This window comes from Chrysochloris asiatica, unplaced genomic scaffold, assembly GCF_000296735.1.
Source record: "Chrysochloris asiatica unplaced genomic scaffold, ChrAsi1.0 scaffold00016, whole genome shotgun sequence".
NCBI classification, from domain to species: domain Eukaryota; kingdom Metazoa; phylum Chordata; class Mammalia; order Afrosoricida; family Chrysochloridae; genus Chrysochloris; species Chrysochloris asiatica.
The window spans coordinates 14,598,548-14,610,656 of NW_006408534.1; the positions used below are offsets into that span (position 1 = coordinate 14,598,548).

General features: G+C 38.8%; 1 protein-coding gene across 1 annotated transcript in view; it reads left to right on the top strand.

Moving 5' to 3' along the window:
• The window catches only part of ASXL2 (additional sex combs like 2 (Drosophila)), a 200,668-nt gene that overhangs the window by 73,031 nt on the left and 115,528 nt on the right, over positions 1 to 12,109 (top strand). The window contains exon 2 of the mRNA XM_006835227.1: positions 7,229 to 7,311. Coding sequence (XP_006835290.1) covers positions 7,229 to 7,311 — 83 coding nt within the window. The remainder of the gene's footprint in view (positions 1 to 7,228; positions 7,312 to 12,109) is intronic.

Here is a 12,109-nt window from a genome sequence, read left to right on the forward strand (position 1 = left end):
GTCTTGCCATCCTCGCTTCTAAGGATGTGGCTGTACTTCTGCCACAACAGGTTTATTTGTTTTTCTGGCAGTTCATGATATATGCAATATTGTTTGCCCACACCACAATTTAAATGTATTGATTCTTCTTTCTTATTCCTTATTCCTTGTTCAGTTTATGCATGCATATGAGATCATTGAAAATACCATGATTTAGGGCTCACCTTAGTCCTTAAAGTGATACCTTGGTTGGGTAGAGGTGTGATTTTATTTGGCATTGAATGTACTGCTGGCTGAAATGGAATAAAAGCAATTTATTTCTAGTGGTGAAACAACTTTCTGATTTTTGTATGCTGATCTTTCCTATACCGGATGGTCTATTTCATTTTACTGCAATTGAAATAGGCAAGTGACATTTAAAATTAAAAAATTTTTTTTTATCTGTTTATAGTCCCTTATCTGATATGTCATTACCCTAATTTTTCCTCCAGTATGTGGTTTCTCTTTTGACTCATGGTGAAAAAAAAATTGTTTAAACTTTTTATTGTGAATTGAGTGAAGGTTTACAGAGCAGAGTATCAGTTTTACATTCAACAAATCCTATACTTTTTTTCATTACAACTATTGTAATGCCTTCCGTGTACCATCAGTTAACTCTGTGTTTCTCCCTGTTTCTTCCATTACTTTCATCTTTCTTCTGCCAAGCTCCCTCTTGTATTTTGCCTGTCCCATCACCCGTGTTAACATGTGTCTACCCTCTAGCTCTTGAATAATTTTCTCTACCCCCCAACCCCTGGTAATGTTTCTTTTATCAAGACAGCCTTTTCTTAACTTTTTACCACAGAGGTCTCCTACTATATTTGACCTTTTGTGATTGAGCACTTTTACTCAGCATAATGTTCTCCCATCAGTTAAACATCTTTGGAACATACACACAGCAACTGCCATTGTTGTGTGTATGTACCAAAGATGTTTAACTGATCATCTGTTGATGGGCATTTAGACTGCCTCCATCTTTTTAACATTGTATACAGTGCTTAAGTGAATATGGATGTGCATATTTCGTTTTGTGTCATGGCACTTATTTCTTGAGGATATTACCAAGTAGAGGGATTGCTGGGTTATATGGTTTTTCATTTTGCAACTTTCTGAGGAAGTACTGTACTGTTTTCCAGAGTGAGTTGAACCATTTTATAATCCCACCAGCAATGTAAGAGGGTCCCAGTCTCTCCACACCTTTGCCAGCATTTGTTGTTTTCTGGGTTTTATTTTTGAGGTTTGCTATGAATGCTGGAGTAAGATGATAACTCATGGTTGTTTTGATTTGCAAATTTTAATGGCTAATGATTGTTAGCATTTCCTCATGTTTGTTGGCTACCTGAATATCTTGTTTGGTGAAGTGTTCATGTCCTCTTCCCATTTGGGTTGGTTGTTATGTGCCGTGGAGCCGGTTCCGACTCACGGCGACCCTGTACAGGGTTTCTGAGGCTATAAATCTTTACTGGAGCAGAAAGTCTCATCTTTATCCTGCGGAACAGCTGGTAGTTTCTAACGGCTGACCTTGCGGTTCGCAGCCCGATTTGTAACCACTACTTTACCAGAGGTCCATTTTAAAATTGTATTATTGTCTTGTTGAGATGTTGAAGTGTCTTATAATGTTGTTGACAAACATTTTTTTCTCAGTTTGTGGATTTTCTTTTTTACTGTTAGGTGAAATCCTTTGATGTATGTTGTTGTTAAGTGCCGTGGAGTCACTTCTGACTCATAGTGACTGTGTATAGGGTTTTCAAGGAGTGGCTGGTGGGTTTGAACCACCGACCTTGTAGTTTAAACCGACCTTGCTGTCCATTGCTTTATCCTACATCGCCACACCAGGATTCCTTTGATGCACATGTGTCTAAGTTTTATGAGGTCCCAATCATTTATTTTGTCTTCTATTGTTGTGTTTTCTGTTATGTTGGTCGTGTATTTCAGAGGCCATAAATTTGTCTTTATTTTTTCATTAATGATGTTTATAGTTCTAGGCTGTACGTTTAGGTTTAATCATGTTGAATTCATGTTTGTATGTGATATGAGGTGTTGGTCTTTTTCATTTTTCTACAAATGGATTTCCTATGCGTTGCCAGCACCATTAAAGAGACTGTCTGTCTCTTTCCAATTTAATGCAGTTTTGTCCTTTGTCAAAGACTTAACTGACTGTAGGTCAGGATTTACTCAGGGTTCTTAATTCTGTTCCATTCACCTATGTGTTTTTTTGTTGTACAAGGCTGTTTTGACTACTCTGGCTCTGTTACTAGATTTGAGACTGGGAAGTGAGAGGCCTCCTGCTCTGTGATTCTTTTTAAATAACGCATTGCTTATCCGGGACCTCTCTTTCCTTTCCATAGAAAGTTAGTGCGAAGTTTTTCTATCTCTTTAAATAATGATGTTGGAATCTGGATTGGGATTACAGTCTCTCTATGGATTGCTTTGGGTAATGTTGACATTTTTACAGTGTGTTGCTGTACATGAGCATTGCTCCATTTCTGCAGGTCATTTTTATTTGTTAGTTTGTAGTAATGTTTTGTAGTTTTCTTTGTGTAGGGCTTTTGTGTCCTGGGTTAGATTTATTCTGAAGTAGTTCATCATTTTTGAGTGGCTGTTGTAAATGGTCCTGTTTCTTTATTTTTCAGAGTTCTCTTTGTTGTATAACGGAGTTTGATTTTTGTATGTTGATCTTGTATCCTGACACTTTGCTGAATCAATCAGTGAATTCCAATAATTTTCTTGCTTAGTCTTTGGGATTGTCTTAGGATCATATCATCTGTAAACTGAGTTTTACTTATTTGCCAATTTGTAATTTCGCTTTCTTGGCAAGTGACTATTCTGTAGTCCTGTTAGGGTTTTTTTTTCCCCATAACAATGAAAGACCCATTCTATTATTGAATAGAGATATGACTTTATACATTTGAGTGCATATTTTAGTTAAAAAGGTTTTTTCTCCTTCACTGAACTCTCCTTTATATAAAGATCTACTACTTCCTTCTTTAGTTAGGAGAATTAAGAGTTCTGCTAGACTCAGGCTATTCAGTCTAACTTCTCTAGATCTTTGCTTTCTGCCTGGTAAGATGTTTGTTTTTAGGTGCCATCATGTCAGCTCCAACTCATTGCAGTTTTATGCACAACAGACGAAACACTGTTTGGTCTTGTGCCAGCCATACAATTGCTAGGTTTGAGCCCATTATCACAGCCACTGTGCCATTCCATCTTGCTGGACCGGGGAAATCTTCCTCTTTTTCTTTGACCATCTACTTTAAAATGAAAAATCGATCGTGTTATACAAAATTCTATCATGTGATATTCAGCATAGTTTCTGTCTACTTTTTGACTGCTGATCCTTCCTCTTTGTTTGTAACTTTCACATTCCCCTCACCTGTAATTAGTTTGATCAATTTCAAATTGAAGACCTTGGTAGAACCCTTTAATTTCATCATCACTGGCTTTTGTAGTTGGTGTGTACATTTTAATAATAGTGGTATTAACTGGTCTTCCTTGTAGGTGTTTGGATATTATCCTATCACAGACAGCATTGTACTTTAAGATGGATCTTGAGATGTTCTTTTCAACAATGAATACTTCTTCAATTTGTCATTCCCAGCATAGTAAACCTTAGAATGGTCGTAATCAAAATAGCAGTCTATTTCAGTTCACCACTGCCTAGGATATTGATCTAAATGTGTTTCATTTTATTTTTTGTCAATTTCTAATTTTCCTAGATTGATACTAAACACATTCTTTATTTTGATTAGTAATGGATATCTGTAGCTGTTTTCAGTTGTTTCTTCTCATTTCAAGTTGTGTCCCATCATCAAATGAAGGTTCTGAAAGGTTTTCTCCATTAATTTCATTATGATCAACTTTACTTTGAGAAGGTGACTCTTCGCCAGTCATATTTTGAGTGCCTTTCAACTGGAGAGTTTTCTGGCATTGTATCTGACAGTGTTTCTCTGCTGTTTGTAAGGTTTTCAGCGGCTACACTTTCAGAAGAAGTAGTCTGTCTCTCCTTCCTTGTCTGTCCTAGTCTGGAATCTCTGCTGAAGCCTGTCCGCTAGTGTTGATCTTGTTGGTGTTTAACATAGTGATGGCATAGCTTTCCCAGCATCACAGCAGCACACAAGCCACCACAGTATAAGAAACTGGCAGCCAACTGGTGGAGAAGGACCATAGACAGAATATAGGCTATGGGCCTTCTCCCCACGCTCATTAGACTATGTTTTCTGGTGTCACAAAGAAAGATTCCCCTTTCTTGAAGTTGTGGGTGCTTGTCTATTCATTGTTGATGCCAACTATCACTGCCACAGCGGTTGCCATGGGATTGCCTGCGGCCTAGGAAGAAGAGAGTAGTTATTAAGTGCCGTAGAGTCTGTTCCGACCCATAGCGACCCTGAACAGGGTTTCCGAGGCTGTAAATCTTTATGGGAGCAGAAAATCTCATCTTTCTCCCACGGAGCAGCTGGTAGTTTCAAACTGCTGACCTTGCAGTTCGCAGCCCGATTCATAACCACTACGCTACCAGAGCTCCTTAGGGAGAGGAGAGTGGAGAAGGGTAAAAAAAACCTCCAGTGGTTTCCCCTCTGCTCTTTTACATCCTTAACTGCTTCTTAGATAAGAAGAAGACTTTCCTTGGAGCTTTGTATCTATACTTAGTGTGCAGGTTGATAAACAGTTCAGGGCCGGTTTTGCATTGATGGTTTTTTTTTTTTTTTTTAATGTTTTATTGTGAATTATATGATAGTTTACATGGGAGAACATTAGTTTTACATTCATTCTATCGTATATCATTTCATTGCCATGGTTCCAATCCCCTCCATGCATCATCAACCAACCAAAGGGTATACCCTGCAAGCCTGCCCCCTACACTATCTCTCCACCCCCCACCCCTCAAGCCTTCAGCACACAGTGGCTCTCCCTCTCTGGATCTAAAGTCCCCAGCTGCTCCATCGCTCCACGTCATCGTCTCTGCTTCCATCTCAGCCATCGCTGCTTCTCTGGGTAGGGTCCCACTCTCAGCTCTTCTCCGTTGATGGTCCTAGGGACCTCTGATCCTAGACTGCAAAGTTAATCACTCCCTTCCCTGCTATAAAATGTCTACCTTTACATTTCCAACCCTCACAATCAGTCCTGATAACAATTATTCACTATTGTACCACAAGAGACCCATCTGCATTTCATTTCATCAGCTCCGCCTAGACAGGTTGGACAGTACTCACTGGAGATTCTGCCTTCCTCCTTGCTGCTGTTTGGTTTTAAGTGGAAACTGTACCTTTACATTTTGACTACACATGTGTGCATGGATGGGTAGTAGAACCCGGTGGGGGTGGGGGTGGTTTGTCCACTCTCTCAGGCACCCCCTCTAGTCACCAGAATGGAGATGCGCAGATAGACCAACTAACAGTTACACTAAAAAGAATGTCCACACCTTTATTCATGGTTCTGTCACTTGTCCGTGGCTGCTCCGATCCTTTCCCCATTTAGTCTCGCCTAAGATGGCCACTCAGGGAACAGCTGAGTGCCTTAGATTAGAAAGTCCTGGATTTCTTGCTTCTGCTACAAATTCCACTGGATACAAGCCTTCCAACTTTCTAAATATATCTTTGTATGTGGTTCAGAGTTCTGGGATCATCCCCTGAGTCTGCTTGGTCCGGTATTCTGTATTTTTGCTGACGGAGCTCCTCACTGTACTTCTAGCCAATCCACCAACTTGTTTGTTCTCCCTCTCTATTCACCTTAGCTTTTTTTTTTTTTTAAAACCACTCAGGCATATATAATAATTTACACCACCAAAGGGCACATTCTGCAAGTCAGTCTTCTGGCCACCAGCTCTCAATCCCTCTCTTCCCATGAATCTAGATCCCTCAGCTGCTCCCCCTCTCCATGTCCCCATCTCTGCCTCCATGTCTGGTGTCGCTGCTTTTCTGGATAAGGTCCCACATTCCGTTTGTGCTCTTCTCCTCCTTGATGGTCCTCGGGTCCTCTGTTTCTGGACTGTAAGGTTAACCACTTCCCTGTTGTCACAAAACTTCTACCTTTACAGTTGTGACAGTCACACTTATTCATAATAACGATTACTCACTATTGAATCATACAAATCTTATCCCCATCTCTTCACCAGACCCATCTAGACAAGATGGAAACTATTCATTGGAAACACATACACTTAAACTAAATTCCCTCTTGAAATCTTATAAGCTAGTTACTTAGTGCCTTTAATCACCCCTCATTTCAGGTAGCCAGTGTCTAAGTTGCCCGTCCTTATGTACCCTGAAGTATGGTGGGGGTGGGGAGTGAAGAGATAGCATTGACACTTGATGTGAAGACTCCTTCCCTCTCTGTTGGTATTTTGAGCTACTACATCTATGCGTATAGGTCAGGTTCATCAAATTATAGGAATTTACCCTCTTTTCCTTTATCGTCCTCTTGTCGAGTTCTGATTATGAAGCCATTAAAGAAGCTAGGTCAGATGAGTACTATCTGCAAGTTGGGGTGTTTCTGCCTAGGTTTTTGTCGCATTTTCTGGGAGAAGCTTGCTATTTTAATGTCATTGTAACCTAATTGTAAATATGTTATAGTTAGTAATCTATTATCTGTTCTATACTTGGTTCTTTAGGTGATGCAAAGGTGGATTATGCTATTCTTAAAGGTGCATATCATAGGCGAAGGAGCCCTGTTGGTTCAAAGATTGGATGCTACCTGAAAGATTGGTTGTTTGGACCTGCCAGGTGCTCAGTGGGAAAAAGATTGTAGTGTAGGAAACCCTATGGGACAGTTTTAGCCTACTTTAAAGGTTCCCTATGAGTTGCAATTCAGTTAGTGTCAGAGGGTCACATGTGGGGATGGATGGGATATAGGGGCACAAGCAGAAAGTAAACATAACTGTATGTATTGCTAATGTCTTTTTGATCATCAATGTTAGTCTTTTTGATCAATTTTTATTTCACCATTTGGCTTATTGCTTATTACTGAGGGAAAGAAAACCCTTATATTTGGTTTATTTTCCAGGTATTACCCTAAAATATAAGAGATGAAAAGTCTTTGACTGTGTTTGTGCTGGATATAGTTATTAAGATACAATTATAATAATTAGAAGAATGAATGTTATCGTATACATGGTGTTGTGGATAGGTCATGGAAAACTGGATGGACTTAAAAGATAATATAAGAATAGGACTTATAATAAAAAATAATTTATTATTATATACTTGTTTCTCAGGTCTTAGAAAAATACCCCAATACACCCATGAGTCATAAAGAAATTCTTCAAGTTATCCAGAGAGAAGGACTAAAAGAAATCAGGTGAGTTATATAAATATTATCAATACTATTTCTAATACTTGGTTAGAGTGTTTGGTAAGATTCAGTGGTTAAGCACTCGACTACTATCCAAATGGTTTGTGGTTCTAACCCACAAGGTACAACATGGGAGAAAGATGTGACTGTCTGCCTCCATACAGAAGCCTTGGAAATCCTATTGGGGCAGTTCTACTCTGACCTCCCGTGTGGGAATCAACTCATGGCAGACAAAGTTTAGGGTGTTTGTTTGGTAGTACCAAGCAGTATACTTTAGACCGTCTAATTGATTATTTGGTAATAAAGTGCTTTGTTATTTTGACTACTCACCTAGTCAGATGTTTGAAGTTGCTAGTCATAGCACAGTTAAAAAACTAAAAGTATGTAAAAACAAAAAAAGTTTTTAATGAGAAAGAAGATAGCTATCTTGAAGCCCATGCACCTTCTTAGGAAGACCTGGAGCCATCTTCAAGCCTTCATTTGTCTATCAGTTCAGGCTTTTGATTCAATAAGTATGGCTTTTATTGTTTTTGTTATATGCTCTTGAGTTGGAAGGAAGTATGGTTTTAGTCACATCAGAAATACTCTAGTGGAGAGTGGTTGCTAGAGGTAGACAATTTAGGAGGGAATGACCTTGACCAAAAAGGACAAACTGGATCATGGATCTAAAACAGGTAATGTTTACAGTAACTCTGGTAGCATAGTGGTTACGAATCAGGCTGCGAACCTTAAGGTCAGCGGTTCGAAACTACCAGCCGCTCCGCAGGAGAAAGATGAGGCTTTCTACTCCCGTAAAGATTTACACCCTCGGAAACCCTGTACAGGGTCGCTATGGGTCGGAACCGACTCAATGGCACTTAACAACAACAACAACAACAATCCTGGGATTAATGGTGTGGTACTGTGGGCCAATGCATCAGACTGCAAAGTCATTTGAACTGCAAGGTCAGTAGTTCAAGCTCACCAGCTGGGTCAAAATCGCTATGGGTCAAAATCGACTTTACGGCACTAAAACATCAACAAAAGATACCACAAACTTTAATTTCTAAGAGCATTACTGTATTAGCACATAATAGTCACTGTTCATAGTTAATACCTTCTATTATCAAGAAGCTGGTTCAAGTTTACCAGCTGCTCCTTGGAAACCCTATACAGGGTCAGAATTGACTCGACAGCACTCAACAACAATTATCAAGAAAAAGCAGCTCTGGTAGCGAATCGGGCTGCTAACCCCAGGGTCAGCAATTCGAAACTACCAGCTGTTCTGTGGGAGAAAGATGAGGCGTTCTGCTCCCATAAAAGATTTACAGCCTCGGAAACCCTGTACAGGGTCGCTGTGAGTCAGAACCAACTCCATGGCACATAACAACAACATTATCAAGAAAGAACTTCTGGTGTGGTGCTGTAGGATCAGCAGTGGACTGAGAACCACAATGTTGTCTGTTGAAACCCACCAACTACTCCTTGGATGCACTATGAGTCGGAACCGACTTGATGGCACTCAACAACAACACCATCAAGAAATGGTAAAATTATATTAAGTATACTTCGTTTAAGGAGTCATGGTAGCATAGTGGATTATGAGGTGGGCTGCCAACCTGAAAGCCAGCAGTTGGTATCAACCAGTTGCACTGCAGAAAAAAGATGAGGCTTTCTGCTTCTGTAAAGATTTGCAGACTCAGAAACCGGATACAGATTCACTAGGAGTAGAAAATAACTCGATGACATACAGCCACCACCACTACACATACTTTGTTTACTAGGACAGAAATCTGGGCATCTACTTTAGATCAGTCTTCATTAAGATAGAAAAAGGTTGCAGTGTCTTGTAACTGATATTAATGGTACTCAACTGTGGATGGTGTCATATAACACCCCTGGGGAGAATCCAGAATTTTAGGTGGAATATTTTTTTATCGCAGTGATTAGGAAGAGAGGGAGTACTATGCTATTTAGCAAGAATTTTTTTTTCTTGACAGTCCTTCACATTGAAAAAAATTTCAGTTTAGATGCCAATAGTGTGTCTGTTGAGTAATAGGGTCACACCCAAATATTTGTAAATGTTCTACAAGATATTCTTTGATAACTAGTTTTTGTGTCTTCTAGATGCAAAATGCCTTTTGCTGTGTCATGAAATTCAAATTGAAATTGTTTTGGTTGGCCTTTGTTGTTTTAAACTACCAAAAACAAAGTTCTTTTGTTTTGTGAGCCAGCTTTGATAGGTGGTGAATAAATTACGATTGGGTTATTACTGTGCAACAATGCAAGTTGGTATGAAACATTTTGTATAACTTATGTCCCTGAAAAATTATATGCAAACATTTGTAAATTAAAACATCATAATTCATTTGAAGACTAAGCTTTCAAATAATATTTTGTAAATTGTTTTTTGTTTTTTTTTAATTGTGAATTGGGTAAAGATTTTACAGAGCAGAGCATCAGTTTTACATTGAACACATCTGATAGACTTCATCTCATTGATTGCAGTCCCTCAGTGTAACATCCCTTATCCCACTTTTTCTGTTTCTTGTTTTCATTCCTCATTCTCTTTTGTAAATTATTTGAAAAAATGAATCACCTTTTAAATATATTTGAATTCAGTTAGATTCAAAGTACAGTATCCATTTAATCACAGACTCATTTTTACAAAGCTACAGGACGAAAGGATAGTGATGTTGTGACTCTGGGGAAATAAGTTCTGTTAAGGCATTCTAATGGAGCTCTGGTAGCGTAGTGGTTACGAATCGGGCTGTAAACCTTAAGGTCACCGGTTCGAAACTACCAGCCGCTCTGCGTGAGAAAGATGAGGCTTTCTACTCCCGTAAGGATTTACACCCTCGGAAACCCTGTACAGGGTCCCTATGGATTTACACCCTCGGAAACCCTGTACAGGGTCGCTATGGGTCGGAACCGACTCGACGGCACTTAACAACAACAACAAGGCATTCTAATATTCTTTTATTACACTGTTGGTCTTTAGAGTAGGAATGAGTAAGAGATTTCATTTCTCTTTTTACTTAGATTTTTATGCACTCTTGGTAAATAGACTTAGAAATCTGGTGTCTAGTTATCAGATTCCATTAGTTTCTTTAGGTATAAATCCCAGTTGCAGGGTCATGCATCTTTAACATAGTAAAAAGCACAGTGACTTTAATTTATTATTTCTAGGAGTAAACAAGAAGAATAGTAAAGATAAAAAGAACAGAAGGGAAAAAGGAAGAGTTTAAGATAAAAAAAAAAAAAAGTAGCCAAACTGTTGAGTTGATGGAATTAGCTTGCAGCTTTACTTAGTGACAGCAGTTTACAAGTCACTATTCTTGATTTAAAATGTGTTTGTGATTATGCAGTTACATGACCACAAAATAATTCTTAAGTCACCAGTGACTTCTGTTTTGCCATATTCATGGGACTTTTAGGTTTCACTTTTCTTAACCTTAGCAGTATTTGACACAGGCTAACTATGACTTCCTTCTTGAAATTCTTTCTTCTGTAACCTTGATGTTCAATGCCATTGAGTCGGCATTGACTCATAGTGACCACTGTACAACAGAATGAAGCACTGCTTGGTCCTTTGCCAACCTCACAATTGTTACTACATTTGAGCCCATTGCTCCTGCCACTGTGCCAATCCATCTCACTGAGGGTTTTCTTCTTTTTCTCCGACCCTCCATTTTACCAGACATGATATCCTTCTCCAGTGACTGGCCCCTCTTGACTTGGTCTAAAGTATGAGAGACGAAGTCTAGCCATCCTTGCTTCCAACACAGATCTGTTTGGGTTTTTTGGGCAGTCCATGGTACTTTAAATATTCTCCTCCAACACCATAACTCAAGTGCATCAATTCTCTGGTCTTCCTTTCCTTATTCACTATCCCAACTTTCACACGCATATGAGGTCATTGAAAAAAAATCATGGCTTGGTTCAGGTGCACCTTAGTCCTCAAATTGACATCTTTGCTCTTTATTGCTTTAAAGAGGTTTTGTGCAACAGATTTGCTTAATGAAATATGTTGTTTGATTTCTTAACTGCTGCTTTCAAATAATATTTTGTAAACTTAGGTTTACATCCATGTGTGTTGATGGTTGATAAGAGCAAAAAGATTAAATCTTTTCAATCTTTTCTTCATTTATATGGATGTTGTTTATTGGTCCAGTAGTGAGGATTTTTGTTTTTTTATATTGAGATGCAACTCACATGGAAGACTGTGGTCTTTGATCTTCATCAGTAAGTATTTTAAGCCCTCTTTGCTTTCAGTAAGCAAGGTTGTATCATTCATACCGCAGGTTGTTAATGAGTCTTCATCCAATCCTGACGCCCTGTTTTTCTTCATGTGTTCCAGCTTTCACCATAGTTATTCAATCTGTAACCTCAAGTGACATCATAAACATTCCTACCTCTGTAATCTCTCTAATTTTTTTTTGTGTGTGCATGTATGCTGATTACCTTCTTTCCAATTTATGTGCAAGTTTGTCCAGTCCCAAAGCTTTAAATACCATCTATGTTTTGCCAATCCCCAAATTTGTATGCAACTTAACTTTCCCACCCTGTCTTCTGTACATGTTATGCCCTAAGCAGGAACTAACTTGAAACACTTTAACAACAACATACCCTTAGCAAGGACTGTGCCTTCCTTCACTTGTTTGATAGTTAACTTATCCTTCAGGTCTCACTTTGCATCTCTTTTCTTTCCTAAGAACCATGATTCACTTTCTGGTTTAGATCACACCATAATATTTTAGTTTATCATAGTAATCTGTGCTCTTTCTTCATATCACTTGTGTCTTGAAATGATATGTGTGTTGTT